This window comes from Lagenorhynchus albirostris, chromosome 15 (assembly GCF_949774975.1).
Source record: "Lagenorhynchus albirostris chromosome 15, mLagAlb1.1, whole genome shotgun sequence".
Classification (NCBI taxonomy): domain Eukaryota; kingdom Metazoa; phylum Chordata; class Mammalia; order Artiodactyla; family Delphinidae; genus Lagenorhynchus; species Lagenorhynchus albirostris.
Genome location: NC_083109.1, coordinates 49,849,159 through 49,866,075, shown reverse-complemented (window position 1 = coordinate 49,866,075; position 16,917 = coordinate 49,849,159). Strand labels below are relative to the sequence as shown.

Here is a 16,917-nt window from a genome sequence, read left to right as displayed (position 1 = left end):
CCAATCTTGGGACACTCCCCCCACCCCCCCATCCGGTTGGAAGAGAGTAACCAGTTTCCAGAGAGCCAGAGAGTGAGAGAGAGAGAGAGAGAGAGAAAGAGCGAGCGAGAGATGCTGTTGAAGAGAAACAGTTCAACAGCCCAAAGATTTCCCTGCCCCTGGAGCGCTGGCCAGAGGCTCCAGGGCTGAGGTGGTCAGGAGCCAGTTTCTTCAGCCCCTCCTCCCCACAGCTCCCTAGTGGGGAGGGGCAGCTGTCCATTTGTCCAAAGTATTAATGCAACTGAAGCTGTGATATTTCCAACGACTGTAGGAGGAAAAATTAGGGGGAGAGAGGAAAACAAAACCAACCAACCCCTAAAATCATTTTCTTATTGTACATACGACCTCATTCTCCTGTATATGCGGAAGATATAACCTTATATTTGGTAAGTGTTTCTTGTGCTATTTTATCACGTGACCTGTTTATAAAAATATATATTAAAAAAGTTGTAAAAACACATGTCTGATTTGGTTTTAGGTCATGACGCCATGGTGGGGGGAAGGTGTATCTGTCCTGAGTGGCCCAAGTCTGAATTTTTGTGCACCTCTCAACTCATCAGACTTACTGGTTCTTTCAACAAACGTGCAGAGGCTGGTAACACTGTGCCAGACTGGAAACCCAGCAGCGACCAACAGAAGGTCCCTAACCTCTCACTGCTTCAGAGGGGGAGAGACACTAAAATTATTACACATAACATTCCCTCCAAAATATCTAGGATCTAGCCTATCCTTCCAGAAGGGCAAAAATGAGGCCTGTTTCAGGCACAGGGTAACTAAGGATAGGAATGGGTCAGGGATATCCTAAAACGGGTCCACAACACCCCCCCACCCCCGACTGCACAGCAGAAGGTGAGCGGCAGGTGAGCAAGCGAAGCTTCATCTGCCACTCCCCATCGATTGCATTACCACCTGAACCATCGCTCACATTACCGCCTGAACCTCCCCACACCCCCGTCCCACGTCCGTGGAAAAATTGGCTTCCACGAAACTGGTCCCTGGTACCAAAAAGGTTAGGGACCGCTGTCCTAAAAGATCACACAGTGCAGCACGGACAGACCAGGGCTCATACCCAGGAGAGAAAGGCAGGCTCACAGAGTCACTGATTGAGCCGAGCCGCTTGTGTGAACAGGTCGGGTCAGGCACTCGAGCTCTTGGAGACAGAGACAGATGTGATCTCTGCCTGGTTGAGTTCATACTCGTGTGCAACAGATGACAACCAGTATACAAAGGAATGGGTTGTGACAAGCGCTGTGGAGGTGACAGTGGAGAGGTCACGTTAAATGGGGTGGCCAGGGAAGGCCTCCAAAAACGTGACATGTAAGCTGAACTCTGAAGGAGAAGGAGATCCCTTCTGGAGAGGACAGCGGGCGAAAACGTGCGATGGCCACGAGGCAGGGAAGAGCTTGCCCAGCTGGAAGAAGGGCTAGAAGCCGCCGTGGCTGGAGGTGCGCGGAGAGAGGAAGAGGCCGGGAGTTTGGGATTTACTCACAGCGCGGTGGGGACTTATGGGGGACCTAAGGCCAAAGAGTGGTACCTGACTGCTGTGCGGGGTTCAGATCAGGGGAAACGAGGAACCCAGGGAGAGCCGTTAGAAGGCTGCTCTTGGGGTCCCGGGGAGGGCGAGAAAGGAGGCGGAGACGATGGAGGGATTCAGGACTAGTTTAGGGATGCCTGGACTTGCTGATGGACCTTGGGGCAGAGATGAGCATTAGCATTAAAATACTGCAATAGGGGCTTCCCTGGTGGCGCAGTGGTTGAGAGTCCGCCTGCCGATGCAGTGGACACGGGTTCGTGCCCCGGTCCGGGAAGATCCCACATGCCACGGAGCGGCTGGGCCCGTGAGCCATGGCCGCTGCCTGCGCGTCCGGAGCCTGTGCTCCGCAAAGGGAGAGGCCACAACAGTGAGAGGCCCCCGTACCGCAAAAAAAAAAAAAAAAAAAAAAAAGTGATTAAAAAAAACCCCACCACCACTCGAGGCGGAACCGGGGGAACCCCTCTACCCCTAGTCCCGGTCAACCCCTCCGCCTCCACCAGCGTAGCTCCCGGATCCGGAACGTTTGTAGTGTGGGCACCCGCCTCCGGCGAGGGGCTGGCAAGAAAAGGACCACGTCCGGCGGGGGGGCAGGAAAGAGACGGGCCGCTTCCGGCGCGGCGGTTCCTCCCCGGCCCGGCAATTTTAGGAAATGGTTCGGGTGCTCTCGGAAGGAGAGACTTCTCCGTTCGGCTAGCTCTGTTCCCGCTGCCTCCGCTCGCCCGCAACCTCCGCGCCGCCAGCCTCTCCTGCCTCCGGTCTCGCCAGACCCCCCCAGGCTCCTTAAACAGCTCGGTCCTTGAAGTCCCTCTGTGTCCCTCGCGCCTTTATAGCCTGTGTTCTCCGGGCTCCTCTATCCTTCTGCCCGCCTTCCAGAGGCCGACTTTGCGGACGGTGGGAACCACCTGGCTTCCCCGAGCGGGATTGACTGACCGAACGTCCAGTGACTATCCTAATCTGGCAGTTGGGGGGTTGGAGAGGTGGCCTGGCCTGGGACTGACCAGGTAGGGTCTTCCCCAGAAGTCAGACATGGGACTCACTGGCCTCAGGGCAGCTATGGCGCCTTCTGACTGCTCAGCCAGGGTGATGGAATTTGCCTGTCAGACTGACTAATGGTGGACTGCCCTGGACTAAGCAGTTTTGGAGGAACCACCCAGGGTAAAGGCTCTGAACTGCCAGGTCCCTACCCCCAGGCTGACCAGCCCTGCCAACTTCATTGACCTATCCCCACCACCCGTGCACCCATGGAGAAGATGTCTCGCGTGACTACAGCCCTGGGTGGCAGCACGCTGACGGGCCGCACCATGCACTGCCACCTGGATGCACCAGCCAATGCCATCAGTGTGTGCCGTGACGCGGCCCAGGTGGTCGTGGCAGGCCGCAGCATCTTCAAGATCTATGCCATTGAGGAGGAGCAGTTTGTGGAGAAGCTGAACCTTCGTGTGGGCCGCAAGCCCTCGCTCAACCTGAGCTGTGCAGATGTTGTTTGGCACCAGATGGACGAGAACCTGCTTGCCACGGCGGCGACTAATGGAGTCGTGGTCACCTGGAACCTGGGCCGGCCATCCCGCAACAAGCAGGACCAGCTGTTTACGGAGCACAAACGCACGGTGAACAAAGTCTGCTTCCACCCCACTGAGGCCCACGTGCTGCTCAGTGGCTCCCAGGATGGCTTCATGAAGTGTTTCGACCTTCGCAGGAAGGACTCTGTCAGCACCTTCTCGGGTGAGGCCCTTGGAGGCGGGTCGGGCAGGTGTGCATCTCTGCAGGTGGCTGGCCTGTCTAGGCAGGTTGAGAAATGCTGTGTGCATCAAAGGCCCTCAGATGTACTCTCAGAGGGCTTCCTGGAGGAGGAGCCAGCCGAGCTGGCACTGGAAGAGTGGGTGGAGGTGAGCAGGAGAGGGGCAGGGCAGGGGTAGGCCTGGTGGAAGTGTGAGGGGTACCTGGAGTGTGGTCACAGCTCTGATGCACTTATGGAGTCAGCAGGAGTCAAGGCTGAGTGTGAGATCAGGGAGAGAGCAGGGCCTGAGCAGATCCACAGCCCACCTGGGCAGCTGAGCAGAGGGTTTGTTTTGCTGTCTCCTCTTTCCTTGCCTCAGAGCTCCAGGCCACCTCATTGCACAAAGTCTACCTCCAGGGTCCTCAGCCCAGGGAAGCAGTGGGGAGTGGTGCACTGCCTGGTCCCCCCGCAGTTCTCTTCCCAGCAGGCCCAGCTCCCTGACAACTCCCCTTGAGCCAGCTCTCCCTTTTCACCTCGCTGAGACCAAGTGAAGCACAGGGCAGAGCCCAGAGAGAATCTGAGGGCCTCTTAAGACAGACCTTGAGCTACCTGTGCTGGGGAAAAGCTGGACACTGCACTCAGAGGCTCTTGGTGTGGTGGTCCACAGGGGTGGACGTGTACCCTCAAGGTGTCCAGTGCTCTGGGGCTGACTTGGCGGCTCCAGCTCAAGGTGTAGGGACTGGGCAGATCCTGGGGCATCCCATCCATGCCTCCGTGGGCCTCAGGCCCCCGAAGGATTGTATTCAGCCCACTGAGGCCCCTGTTCATTCAATGCTCTGATACCTGGTCCTGAAGCCGACCACAGCTTCGCCCAAGGACTGATGTCAGTTGCAGAATCCAGGGAAAATCGAGGTCCAGGAGCCTGTGTCAAAACCACCCAATGCCTGTGTCCCTCTCACCAGCCCAGGCTATTGTGTCTGCTCTGCCAGGCCTCTCCTCACCCTTGTCCACCCTGGGCAGGCCTTGGCAGTATCTACTCCACCCTCTAGGCCTCCTGGCCTGCGCCATGGGCAGGCATGTGACACCAGTCCACATTCACTCCAAGGGATACCCCTTGGTTGCTCTCCCTGCTGGAGTCCCTGTAGGCTACCCACCCACCCACCCCCAACTCTCCCTCCACTGACGTCCTGCCCACAGGCCAGTCTGAGAGTGTGCGTGACGTCCAGTTCAGCATCCGGGACTACTTCACATTCGCCTCCACCTTTGAGAACGGCAACGTGCAGCTCTGGGACATTCGGCGGCCCGACCGCTGTGAGAGAATGTTCACGGCCCACAATGGGCCTGTCTTCTGCTGCGACTGGCACCCCGAGGACAGGTGTGGGGTGGGGTGGGGGCCGGGGCAATGGGGCAAGATGGGTGGGGCTTATGGAAGGGCTCTCTCACTGCCTCAAGACCTGTGAGACAGAGTGGGGAGCCCTCCCACCCCAAAAGAGGTCACTGAGGACCTCACGGGCCTTCCACAGGGGCTGGTTGGCCACAGGTGGGCGTGACAAGATGGTAAAGGTCTGGGACATGACCACACACCGCGCTAAGGAGGTGCACTGCGTGCAAACCATTGCATCCGTGGCCAGAGTCAAGTGGCGGCCTGAGTGCCGCCACCACCTAGCTACGTGCTCCATGATGGTGGACCACAACATCTACGTGTGGGACGTGCGCCGGCCTTTTGTGCCAGCTGCCATGTTTGAGGAGCACCGCGATGTCACAACAGGCATTGCCTGGCGCCACCCGCACGATCCCTCCTTCCTGCTCTCCGGCTCCAAGGACAGCACCCTATGCCAGCACCTATTCCGTGATGCCAGCCAGCCTGTTGAGCGCGCCAACCCTGAGGGCCTCTGCTATGGTCTCTTTGGGGATCTGGCCTTCGCAGCCAAGGAGAGCCTAGTGGCCACTGAGTCGGGGCGCAAGCCCTACACTGGGGATCGGCGCCACCCAATTTTCTTCAAGCGCAAGTTGGACCCTGCCGAGCCCTTCTCAGGCCTCGCCTCCAGTGCCCTCAGTGTCTTTGAGATGGAGCCTGGCAGCAGTAGCATGAGCTGGTTCGTGGACACGGCTGAGCGTTATGCCCTGGCTGGCCGGCCACTGGCCGAGCTTTGTGACCACAATGCGAAAGTGGCTCGGGAGCTTGGCCGCAACCAGGTACATAGGGCTGGGTTGAGGGCCATGACCTTGGTGTAGGGTCAGAGAGTTCCTCTGACTGCTGTGCCCAGACCCTGCCCTGAGTTCAGTGCTCAGTTCTGCTTGAGGTCACCACTGGCTCTTGCCCCAGTAACTAAGGGTGTCCAGAGCCCCAAGTGGGCCAGATGCCAGTGCCATTCCTGGGATGCAGGTCTGGGGTGCTGTGGGGCTGGAGCCCCCTCTTCTGGCTTATCCTTGCTTTTAGACTTCCCGAGGTGTCCAGCCCTACGCAGAAGACCCACACTGCCTCACTTATCACCTCCTGGGGACCCCAGGCTCATTTCCACTTTTCTTTCTGTGCCTCTGCAAGTTTGAGGCTGGGGTTTTTGTCTTTCCATGGGCATCGGTTTCCCACCTGGGGGGGGGGCCAGGACGTTGGGTCCCTGGGGCAGCTGAAAGCTGAGGGTTTGTGGTTCCATCCAGGCAGAGGGGGGCCTGCACGGGGCGCCAGGGACCCAGGACCCCCGTGAGTGAACAGTGCCCACCCCTAGGTGGCGCAGACATGGACCATGCTACGGATCATCTACTGTAGTCCTGGCCTGGTGTCCACCACCAACCTCAACCACAGTGTGGGCAAGGGCAGCTCCTGTGGCCTGCCACTTATGAACAGGTAGACATCTGGGGGTGGCTTTCCCCGGAGGGTGGGATTGTTGGGGCCCACCTATCCATCGGCTTTCCCTGCCTCCAGTTTCAATCTAAAGGATATGGCCCCAGGGCTGGGCAGTGAGACTCGGCTGGACCGCAGCAAGGGTGATGCACGGAGTGACACAGTGCTGCTGGACTCCTCAGCCACACTTATCACCAACGAAGGTAGGCTGGGAGCAGACGCAGGGCATTCATGGGAGTGAGACTGGGGCCTCCCAGAGTAAGCTGGTCCTGCAATGCTCTCCCTCCCTCGGGCAGATAACGAGGAGACCGAGGGCAGCGACGTGCCTGCCGATTACCTGCTGGGCGATGTGGAAGGTGAGGATGACGAGCTGTACCTGCTAGACCCGGAACACGCTCACTGTAAGTGGGGGCTTGGGGAGGGGTGGGGCCAGGAGGCGGGGCCAGAGGCTCATACCCTGCCTACCGCCCCCCCCCTGCATTGCAGCTGAGGAGCCCGAGTATGTGCTGCCCCAGGAAGCCTTCCCACTGCGCCACGAGATTGTGGACACCCCACCCGGGCCTGAGCACCTGCAAGACAAGGCCGACTCGCCCCATGTGAGTGGCAACGAGGCAGATGCAGCCTCCCTGGTGCCTGTGGACTCTTCCTTCTCACTCATCTCCGTCTCGCACGCACTGTACGACAGCCGCCTGCCGCCTGACTTCTTCAGTGCCCTGGTGTGTGACATGCTGCGCTTCTATGCGGAGCAGGGCGACGTGCAGATGGCCGTGTCCGTGCTCATTGTGCTGGGTGAACGCGTGCGCAAAGACATCGACGAGCAGACCCAGGTGGGTGACAGGGTCTGGGGGGGTCTCCCTGGAGCAGCTGCCACCCCCAGGACTACCCCTGCACGCCCCGCCTGCACCCGCCCCTCTGTCTGTGCCCAGCACACTTGGGGGAAGCTCCTCAGTGTGCCCGAAACCCTGGTCTCTTACCTCCTTCCTCCCCTCCCTGCACCACCAGGAGCACTGGTACACGTCCTACATCGACCTGCTGCAGCGTTTCTGCCTCTGGAATGTGTCCAACCAGGTGGTCAAGCTCAGCACCAGCCGTGCCATCAGCTGCCTCAACCAGGCCTCCACCACCCTGCACGTCAACTGCAGTCACTGCAAGCGGCCCATGAGCAGCCGGGGCTGGGTCTGCGACAGGTGCCACCACTGCGCCAGCATGTGCGCCGTCTGCCACCACGTGGTCAAGGGTCTGTTCGTGTGGTGCCAGGGCTGCAGTCACGGCGGACACCTGCAGCACATCATGAAGTGGCTGGAGGGCAGCTCCCACTGCCCCGCCGGATGCGGCCACCTGTGCGAGTACTCCTGACCCGCCTGCCGGACCTGGATGGGTGTGCGGGGCTTGTGAACCAAATAAAGGAAGCGGGAGACGTATTCTGAGGCTGCCTGTCACCCGGTCGCGTCGCTTACGGTCCCGCGCGGGCGACTCTGGTGGGCGGGTGGCAGTGTGTCCACGGGAGCTGGCAGTAGCCAATAGCAGCTCTTGGTGCGACCTTCGTCCCGCCTTCCGGAAGTGCCCCCTCTTTCCAGGACGGGCCAGAGGAAGCCGCTTCCGGGAGCCAGCCTGTTGCCACGACGACGGAGCTCCCGGCATGCCTCGCGACGGCGGGATATGGCGTTGGGGGTGCGGCTACTCCTGTTGCTCGCGCTCTGGACGCTGGTGGTTCCGGCCCGGAGCCTCCGGGAGGCAGGCGACGGAGGGTGGTGAGCGGCGCCGGGCGGCAGGGCGGAGCGGGGCGGCCGGCGGGGCGGCCAAGGGCACTGACCAGCTGTGTCGGCAGGCGGCGGCCCGGGCCGGGGGCGCCGGCGGCCGTGGCGGAGGAGGAACGCTGCACCGTAGAGCGCCGGGCCGATCTCAGCTACGCCGAGTTCGTGCAGCGGTAAGCGCGTCCTCTTGTATGGCCACACCTCCCACGCCTGAAAACTCTGGGGCTCCGTCACCGTGCACCGCTGAGGCCGCGCACTGGTCGCCGGCCCGTCCTCCCGGGCCTCCTTAGGCCGCTTCCCCTTGAGCTCGTGCGAGCGCGTGTGGGCGGGGGCGGACGATGGGCGCGGATCAGACTGAGGCCATGATTCCTCCTTTTCTTCTAGCTACGCCTTTTCCAGACCTGTCATTCTGCAGGGGCTCACAGACAACTCGGTGAGTGCTCACGCTCCTCGCGACCACCACTCGCCCGTGCTGAGCTTGGCCCCTGAGTATTTTCCCCGCCCCCACAGAGGTTCCGGGACCTGTGCTCCCGTCAAAGGCTGCTGGCCTTGTTTGGGGACAGCGTGGTCCGGTTGAGCACTGCCAACACCTACTCCTACCAGAAAGGTGAGCTGCCCCTCCCAGCAGCCCAGCCTGCCTGCCAGCATCTTGAAGGCAGCACCAACCAGTCCTGACCAACCCCTTTCAAACTGCAGTGGACCTGCCCTTTCAGGAGTATGTGGAGCAGATGCTGCACCCCCAGGACCCCTTCTCCATGGGCAATGGTGAGCCAGACAGGTGGCCATGGGGTGGGGTGGGGTGACTTAGTACCCAGGTGCCAAGATTCCTGCATCCTCTTGTGTGTTTTGCTGTCAGACACCCTGTACTTCTTTGGGGACAATAACTTCACGGAATGGGCATCACTTTTTCGGCACTACTCTCCACCTCCATTCAGCCTGCTAGGTACCATTCCTGCTTATAGCTTTGGAATTGCAGGTGAGTGCCCTGCAGGACCAGGGGACTTGGGAACTGGGTGGGGGAGGATTAGGCTTGGTAACCAGCTGCTCGTAACTCACCACACAGGTGCCGGCTCTGGGGTGCCCTTCCACTGGCACGGGCCCGGGTTCTCAGAGGTGATCTATGGCCGAAAGGTCAGCAAAGGGTGGGGCTGAGACTTTGGGTTCACTGACCACAGCACAAAGAGTGACCTTGCTGCTCCCACCCTCAGCGCTGGTTCCTGTACCCTCCTGCGAAGACACCTGAATTCCACCCCAACAAGACCACACTGGCCTGGCTCCGGGACACATACCCAGCCCTGGCACTATCTGCACGGCCCCTGGAATGCACCATCCACGCTGGTGAGGTCAGTGGTTGGCAGACAGGGGCCAGGCTGGGCTGGGTCAAGGGGCCCCAACCAATCCCTGTGTCCCCCCCACTCCCAGGTGCTGTATTTCCCTGACCGATGGTGGCACGCCACACTCAACCTCGACACCAGCGTCTTCATCTCTACTTTTCTCAGCTAGCCAAAGGGGGTGGCTGGGGAGCCCGTCGCACACCAGCACATGCCCCTATAGTGCTCACAGATTTTATTACAGGGACAGAGATGGCAGCGGCAGCCTCAGCCCAGCCCACTCTCACCCACTGTTTCTGGCCCAGAGGGGGATGGGGGAGGCTCATGACCCAGCAGAACTGATGGGGGTGGGCTTGGGGACACCAAGATAGGGATCTAGGGACACAAACTATGTACAGCGGCTAGAGACTACTGCCCAAGGCCCTCCTGGGCCAGGGTACCAGGCAAGGCGGGTGAGTGGCTCACACACTCGCCCTGCCTCAGTAATCCTCCACCCAGCCATTCTCGGAGATGAACGCGTCAATGACCTCTTTCATAGCCAGGTTGGGGATGAGCTGTTCCTGGGTCAGGGGGCTCCGAGTCACAGGGTCGAAATGGCCCACACGCTGCAGTGACAACAGAATCAGAATTAGGAGGGGCTCAGTGGGTGTGGGTCCTGCTCCCAACTCCCATGGGCCCTCACCTGCAGGTGCTCCTCAATGTCCTTGCGGTCATAGGTGATACCACTGGGTGTGATGCAGGGCTCCCGCATCAGCTCAAAGCTGATCTTGCCACACAGGTAGTCGGGTATATCTCGCTTCTGCAGCACAGGGTCAGATCAGGGGCTGGGAAGGGGCACTGCTCCGACTCCTGCTACCCACAGACCCCAGAAGACAGGCAGCTCACCTTTCTCTTCTCGTCTACCTGGGAGAAGAGTTCATCCATGTCTGCCAAGTACTTGTCCTGCAAAGAACCAAGCAGCTATGTTTGTGGGCCTGACACCCCATCTCCCTTCCCCAGGCACCGAAACTCACAGACCCAGCAGGAGCCAGGGGCACCTCACGTCCATTACACGCATGCAAATACACACAGGACCCACACTTGGGCTGGGGCACCCTCACATGCTTGGCCTCAATGCAGGCCTGTTGGGCCCGGAGGTGGCCATCGTCCTCATCACCCTCATGGTTCCGCTGACACTCTTCCAGCTCCCTGGAGGTTGACCAAAAGCTGATCAGAGATGGGTCTGGCCAGGAGGTCAGACTCCACTCCAATCTTAGGCTCATTCAGGCCTCATTCCCCTCCATCTCCTGCGTGCCAGAGTTGACCTTCAATAAATGATTGTGTTCACGACTCAGAGTTAACCTAAAAGTGGTGACTTCCGGGGGGCGCCTGTCATCACCACAGCCCACCTCTCACGCTCGGCCACAATGAGCTGTGTGAGGTAAGAGTGCAGCTCGTTCTCCTGGTGGATGCGCCGCTCCTCAATGCTGTTCCAGCGCTTCTTCTTCGCGATGCGCAGAGCACTGGGGATGTCGTCCCCAAAGTTGAGCCGCTGCTCCTTGGCCAGGTTGTAGGCTGGAGGAATAGAAGATTTGGATAAACCTCCAGCCGCCTGGTCCCAGGCACCCTGGCACCAGCCAGCCTGTAAGCCCACCTCGCTGCAGGTTGGCAATAGCCTCATCATAGCTCTCCATCTCCAACTGGCATTGCCCCAGGAAGAAGTGTGCCTTCACAGACTGCCCGTCCAGCTCCAGGGCGCGCCGGCAGTCAGCCAGAGCTTGCTCATGCTGCTGCATCTTCAGGTAGCACAATGCCCGGTTGGTGTAATACACCGCCACCAAGGGATTCCGGGTCTGGAGAACAAGGGCAGACCAGCCAGCGTGAGGGAGTGAGCTCAGCCTACCCACTCTGTCCCAGCTTGAAGCCCATAGCTGGAATCAAGACACTACAGGTTTCTCCGCTTCCAAGCCTCTGGGTTCTGAGGGAGGGTGGAGCCTACCTGAGCCCACCCTCTGGACTCCAGTGAGTCTTGTGAAGGTAGCTTTTCCAGATCTGTGGAAATCACCAGCTTTGGGCTTGGACTCCTCAAAGGGCAAGGGTCCCTGGCCCCCAGCCGAGTGGGCCTCAAGCACTCTGAATCTCCCACCCGCCACAGTTCTCTGGCAACCAGCACTGGCTCGGGAGCCGTGGCCTTGGCCCCTTTGGAACAACATCATCACTGAGTTCTCAGAGCCCAAGCACCACCCGCCTCCGAAAGTCGGGCGGGGGTGGCCAGACAGGGGCTCCGGGGAGGACGCGGAGGCGAAGCCGCAGTCCGGCCCCTCCCCTGGCTCGGACGCCGGCCCCCTCCCGCGGTGCAGGCGCACTCACGATGGCGCGGCCATAGCAGGCCGCCGCCTCCGGGTACTTGCGGCCCACGAAGAGCCGGTTGCCCTGCTCCTTGAGCTCCTGCGCGCTCGGGCTCTTTTCCGGGCTGCCGCCGCCGCCGCCGGCGCTCAGCCGCGCGCCGCCCTCCTTCTCCTCCTTGCCCTTCATGGCGCCGCGCGGCACGGCCTGGGCTCCGCTCCCAGGCTCCGCGCCGGGCCCGCCCTACGCCCTCAGCCCGAGCCCGCGATCCGCTCGGGCCCGGTCCAGCGCTCCGCCACCGGAACTTCCGGCCGCGCAGGTGGGCGGGGCCAGCGGGAAGGATGGCCTGCGAGCGGGCGGGGCCGCGCGTGCACCAGACTCGAGGCGGAGGAGGGGGAGGGGGAGGGGCGGGGCAGGCGGGGGAGCATGCGCTCGCGGCGACGCGACGCGCAGCGTCTGAGGCCTGAGAAGTGCCGAGGTCGTCGGGGCAGGAGCCCGCTCGGGCACTCCGACGCCCCGCCCCCGAGGCTCCGCCCAGGCGCGTGGGGATGGCGACTGCCCGCGGGGTCGGGCTGTGAGGACTCGAGCAGCTGGGCCAACGTCCTGGGGTGCCACGGGGAAGTGCTGCGGGCGCGCGCGAGCCCCCAGGGGCGGCTGGAAACCCTGGAGCGATGGTAGGACGGTGGGGACATCGGACGGGCCGACCCCCGTGGCTCGGATTCCCCGTCACCGCCCTTCCCCAGGTGTCGAGAGGAGTTGCCCGCAGCCATCGAGAAGCACGTGACACGCGACGAGCTGGAGCAGTTGCTGGCGTGGAAACTGGCGGTGAGGAGCTTCCCACGTGGGGGACGGAGCCTTCCGGGGCGGGACGTAGCGCCGCGGGCGTGGCTTCATCCTGGGGGCGGGCCCTCGCGCCTGGGGGCGGGGCCCCTAGCGAGATCCACCAGCCGTGACCCCAGACCCGCCTTGACCACCGAGGGGCCACTTTCGGCCGCGCCTGCAGCAGCTCTTGACCACCAACTCCCCGGAGCTGGTGGTGCAGCGCTCGGCCGCCGCTTTCTGTCTCCTGCCAGACGTGAACGCAGCGGTCACGGAATTGTGCGCCCTCCGGGGCGTGGGCCCGGCTATCACCTCGCGTTAGTAGGGAGAGCTGGGCGTCCCCCCGGCGAGGTCGTGGGCGGAACCTGGCGTGTTAGTGGCCTTATCTGTGAAATGGCCAGATACGTGACACCGAGAGTTGTTGGGAATGGCAGCCCCACGTCGAGGTGGGGCTGAGTGCTGTCCATTTACTTCCCGCGGCAGTCCTGGCTGCCAGAGCTCTCGAGGTAGCAGCCTTCATGTCTGAAGAGGCAGTGGCCGCAGTGCCCGGTCTGCCAGCCTTGCAGTACACCCTGAAGCACTACCTGCTCTACCTGGGCCGGGTGCAGGAGGGTGCCACAGCACTGAGCCAACGTGCAATCTGTTGGCGGCCAGAGAGGGCATCCAGGACTCTGGTCAGGGTGATGTGCAGAGTTATCCAGCAGGGTAGGGTGACTGGTGCCCCTGAGCCCCAGACTCCCTCTGCCCCACCCCAGGCAGTGCCTCAGGCTGTGGACTCCTCACCGTGTGGAGACAGCACTGTGGATCTGGGCTGTAGGGCAGAAGCTGTGCCCTGACCTGCTGCCTGACCTCGGTCCCAGCCTGGCCACCCTTGAGGACACCAGGCCAGCCAAGAACCACAGGACCCAGGCCTACTGACTTGGCTGTGGCCCAGGGCTTGCACACCTACCCTGTGATCTCAGGGCACAAGTCTTTGGACAGGGGGCTGGCTGCTGTAGGAGCTCAATAAATGCTTGCTGAACTCAAACCTGACTATGAGGCCCATGACTCTCCCCAGGGGCTCCCATCTCCCATACAGAGACACCTCATGCTGGGTACAGAAAAGCAAGGGGGAAGCCCAGGCTGCTGTTTGTGTGGAGGGAAGGGCCCTCACAGTTTGATCAGTGAGTTGGGGGGAGACCAGCCCAGCCCGCAGTGCCCAGTACAGCCACCTGGTGCTGTGTAAAATATTTATTCATTCTCCAAAAAGGCTCAGACTGCAAGTCTCATGGGAGAGGCCAGGGCAGGGTCTCCTCTGGGGCCACCCTTGGGGACCTCCACCACTCAGCCCAGTCCATCAGTCCTATTCCTCCAGGCCTGGGAGGGGGTGGCCAGGGCTGGTGTAAGGCTTGGCCTGCAGTCAGTGGGCCACAGGGGCCACCTGCACCCACCAGGAAGAAGCAGCCTCAAGACATACATTCACAGAGGACGAACATGCAGGCCTCCCTAGTGGCTGGCCCACGGATGCTGCGCCCTGGCTGGTGTGGCCCTGGGAACTCTTGTCAGGGTGGCGGGGGAATGTGGGCACCCAGCAGGTCGTAGGCAAAGATGTTCCAGAAGATGGCGAAGAGCAGGAAGGTGCCATAGGCAAGCAGCACCACCCACCAGCCACACTGGTCTCGCAGGCGTTCCTCATAGCTGCGCAGGATGGTCAGGCCCATGCTGACACCCACCACCGCGCCCGCCAGGTGTGCCATGAAGCTGGGCTGTGGGCCCGAGGCAGGCAGTGGCGGGGAGAAGCGCAGCCACACGGCCCGGCCCACCTCGGAGCTCACTACAGAGGGAGGCAGCAGGTGAGAGGCACCCTAGCCATAGGCTGAGGCCCCTCCACCCTGGCTCCCTACTTACTGCACACCAGGGCCAGCACCATCCTCAGCAGCTTGTAGGGACATCTCATCCCCGCCCAGTTCTGATGGGGTGTGAATAAAAAAGGCTGTGAGGGAGGCCTTATGGGCCCCTCCCCGCACCCCGCCGCAGGGGCTGCCCCGTTACCATGACGACATTGGCCAGGTGTGCAGAGCACAGGGCGTAGACCCCGCCGGAGCCCCCCACCACAGGGGCCCGCATGTCAGTAATGGAGACGGTCAGGGAGCCTGTGTGAGCAAGGGGAGAGCCGTGAGGGTGAGGCCCACCAGTGAGGTGGCCAGGGCGCACACACCTGCCTCACCTGCCAGCACACCAGCCAGGTAGAGCAGGCTGATGCGGAGCAGGCCATGCACCATCTCCAGGGGCACCCCGATCATCAGCTGCAGGAGTGCGTTGAACCCCAGCTGCTCCAGCCTGGCCATATGGGGCAAATAGGTGTGAAGGGTGGGGTCCGCCAGGGGGCTACCAGCCCCCTGCCCCCACCTCGAGAGGCTGAGCCCTCCCGATCCAATCCGAGGGGTGCCAGAGGTGGGCCCACTCACCCAACGTGCATGAACATGTAGGTGAGAAAGCGCCAGGCCCGAGCACGGTGGCCGGGGTGGTATACCAGGGGGCTTTTCATGTACTCAGGGTGGTAGGTCTGCAGCACCCACTTGTTGAGACGGGCCCCGTAGCACAGGAACACGATGATCTGGGAGGGACAAGTGTTGGGGCCAGGCAAGACCAAAGATAAGGGAGGCTCCCGGGGTGGTGGGTGGTGGACGGGCAGGCCCACCTGGGCGAGGGTGACCGAAGCCATAAACACAGGGGGTGGGCAGCTGCGGTGCCGGTAGAAGTACCAGTGGCGGTCCACCTCTCGGGGCAGGATCTCGTAGGCCACGTAGCGCACGAACCGCTTGTAGACACCCAGTCCTGGCTCGTCCAGCAGCCCGTCCTGGGGCAGTGCCCGCTGTCCATTGGCGATGGCCCGCTTGAAGCTGCTTGAGCGCTTGCTGCTGATCTGGGGGGCGGGGCCTAGGCATAGGCCACGATACTCCCCCCATGGCCGCCCCTCCTGAGTGGTCCACCCAGCTTGTCACAGGGTCTGAAGCCCTGCCCCATGGCTATAGCCCTCCCCAATGGGAAAGGCAGGGAGGAGGGGCCGCCTGCCCAACCCACGCCAGCCAGGGCACTGCGCCCATACCCCAGCTGCCCACCCACTGTGGCACTGACCAGGTCCACCAGCTCCTGGTAGCAGACCTGGCCCCGCTCGTTGCTCTGGGCCAGGGCCACCAGCATGTCCAGTTTGGCCGGGTCCAGGGGCAGCTCATGGCGGTGCACCAGGCCAGCGAAGGTGTCCGCACCGATGAAGCCAGTGTTTTCAGGGTCCAGCTGCTGGGGTCGGGGAGCCAGCGGCCAAGGTCTGAGGGTGGGCCGGGCCCCAGGACCACAGGGCTGAGCCACGTCAGGCGGGAGAGGCAGGCTCCGAGCACCCTGGGTCCAGGCCCCTGTGCCCACATGGTCCCAGGAGCTAGCTGTAGGCACCGGTACCTAGGTCCCCGGCCTCTAGCTCCGCTACCTCTCCAGCCGTCTCCCCATCTCATTTCTGCCTTGCCCATCCTGAAAGGGTAGGGCCAAGGTCTGAGGGCAATCACCAACCCTTTTGCCCCTCCCCAAGCGCCCTAGTCTGGCTCGGTCTCGTGCAGGGGACCAAGGTCGTGCAGGGAAGGGGCTGTGCTGAGGGTCTCAGAGCTCCGTCCCCCCGGCCCACCCAAGGGCGGGGGGCCGGCAACGGGGGCGGTGCCGGCGCCCCCCACCTCTCCACGCACCTGCTCCTGGATAAGCTGCAGCAGCGAGCTCCTGTCCATAGAGCCAGGCCGGGCCGGGGGCCGGGGGCCGGGGGCCGGGGTCGGCGGCCGCGGCCGGGAGGGGCTTCTCTGCGGACTACTCCGCTCCGCCCCTGCCCTCCGGCTCCGCCCACTCCGCTCGGCGCCGCGTCACGGAGCCGCCCGCCCCCGCCGCACACGCCGCCGCTGCCAGCCCAGCCACTCGCGGTCAGGACACGCGCGCGACCCGCACGCGGACGTGCCAGGCAAGAACTGCGCGGGGCGCTTGGCTCCAGTGCCGGCGCCCCCGCCCCGCCCCAGGCTGCAGCTGTTCGTCCCGCGGGGCAGCAGCGGGGAAACTGAGTCACGCGCGGCACGCGAGCCCCTTCTGCGCCCACCCTTTTGCCCCGGTCTGGGCCTCAGCGCCGATGCCACCTCCTCGGGGAAGGCTTCAGGGAACAACCCATTGCTGGGGACTCCCCCCACCGGGCTCCCTGAAGGCACCTCCCTCCCTGGCAGACATGCTTGCCCGTCCCGGCAACAGCGGCTCCACGGCCCCAGCGGCGAGCGCTGAAGCCAACTGGGCAACTAGCAGGGTTGAGGGAGGTCCCTGCAGCAGGCCTTGCTCAGTGGGTGGGGACCAACACAACTTGGGCTGAAGGTTCCTGACTACTCCTGTGGCCACAGTGCTAAACTGACCCATGGACATGGGGGTGGGGAGAGCCCCCCAGTGGACAAGACCGCAGCTGGGATGGAGAGGAGCCCTACTTCCCAGGGAGAACAGGTAGACCCCCTACAATAAGGAAGGTGACAGGCTGTGGTAATGTATAACCATAGCAACCCCTG

At 62.4% G+C, this 16,917-nt stretch overlaps 5 protein-coding genes across 8 annotated transcripts; 3 read left to right on the top strand and 2 right to left on the bottom strand.

Annotated features, from left to right (window-relative positions):
- The first annotated feature begins 2,180 nt into the window (after window positions 1-2,180).
- Window positions 2,181-7,553, top strand: WDR24 (WD repeat domain 24). 2 transcript variants are annotated; one of them, XM_060124046.1, is made up of 8 exons: window positions 2,181-3,295; window positions 4,488-4,665; window positions 4,814-5,486; window positions 6,026-6,135; window positions 6,214-6,335; window positions 6,429-6,533; window positions 6,619-6,959; window positions 7,135-7,553. In XM_060124046.1, the coding sequence occupies exons 1-8, from the start codon at window positions 2,815-2,817 to the stop codon at window positions 7,486-7,488; spliced, it is 2,364 nt and encodes a 787-aa protein (XP_059980029.1). In that variant the 5' UTR covers window positions 2,181-2,814; the 3' UTR covers window positions 7,489-7,553. The 2 variants fall into 2 exon arrangements, with proteins under 2 accessions (XP_059980029.1, XP_059980028.1); XM_060124045.1 differs by having other exon boundaries at window positions 6,017-6,135.
- Window positions 7,554-7,758: 205 nt separating this feature from the next.
- JMJD8 (jumonji domain containing 8) lies at window positions 7,759-10,546 on the top strand. Of its 2 annotated transcripts, none has more exons than XM_060123053.1 (9): window positions 7,759-7,883; window positions 7,961-8,059; window positions 8,271-8,319; window positions 8,397-8,493; window positions 8,583-8,651; window positions 8,743-8,862; window positions 8,950-9,017; window positions 9,095-9,224; window positions 9,309-10,546. In XM_060123053.1, the coding sequence occupies exons 1-9, from the start codon at window positions 7,792-7,794 to the stop codon at window positions 9,323-9,325; spliced, it is 741 nt and encodes a 246-aa protein (XP_059979036.1). In that variant the 5' UTR covers window positions 7,759-7,791; the 3' UTR covers window positions 9,326-10,546. The 2 variants fall into 2 exon arrangements, with proteins under 2 accessions (XP_059979036.1, XP_059979035.1); XM_060123052.1 differs by having other exon boundaries at window positions 9,095-9,229.
- STUB1 (STIP1 homology and U-box containing protein 1) lies at window positions 9,438-11,850 on the bottom strand. Its single transcript, XM_060123051.1, has 7 exons — window positions 11,567-11,850; window positions 10,851-11,049; window positions 10,606-10,771; window positions 10,318-10,405; window positions 10,103-10,159; window positions 9,900-10,016; window positions 9,438-9,822 (listed from the first exon to the last, which is right to left on the bottom strand). The coding sequence occupies exons 1-7, from the start codon at window positions 11,729-11,731 to the stop codon at window positions 9,697-9,699; spliced, it is 918 nt and encodes a 305-aa protein (XP_059979034.1). The 5' UTR covers window positions 11,732-11,850; the 3' UTR covers window positions 9,438-9,696.
- Window positions 11,851-11,968: 118 nt separating this feature from the next.
- On the top strand, window positions 11,969-13,374 carry LOC132506234 (uncharacterized). Its single transcript, XM_060124779.1, has 6 exons — window positions 11,969-12,216; window positions 12,286-12,365; window positions 12,517-12,678; window positions 12,845-13,003; window positions 13,063-13,066; window positions 13,129-13,374. Exons 1-6 carry the CDS (start codon window positions 11,969-11,971, stop codon window positions 13,277-13,279), a joined length of 804 nt encoding a protein of 267 aa, XP_059980762.1. The 3' UTR covers window positions 13,280-13,374.
- A 209-nt stretch (window positions 13,375-13,583) lies between these two features.
- Window positions 13,584-16,139, bottom strand: RHBDL1 (rhomboid like 1). 2 transcript variants are annotated; one of them, XM_060123242.1, is made up of 8 exons: window positions 16,075-16,139; window positions 15,479-15,640; window positions 15,042-15,266; window positions 14,809-14,957; window positions 14,568-14,680; window positions 14,393-14,493; window positions 14,249-14,309; window positions 13,584-14,174 (listed from the first exon to the last, which is right to left on the bottom strand). In XM_060123242.1, the coding sequence occupies exons 1-8, from the start codon at window positions 16,111-16,113 to the stop codon at window positions 13,903-13,905; spliced, it is 1,122 nt and encodes a 373-aa protein (XP_059979225.1). In that variant the 5' UTR covers window positions 16,114-16,139; the 3' UTR covers window positions 13,584-13,902. The 2 variants fall into 2 exon arrangements, with proteins under 2 accessions (XP_059979225.1, XP_059979226.1); XM_060123243.1 differs by having other exon boundaries at window positions 15,479-15,637; window positions 16,075-16,134.
- Window positions 16,140-16,917: the final 778 nt, after the last annotated feature.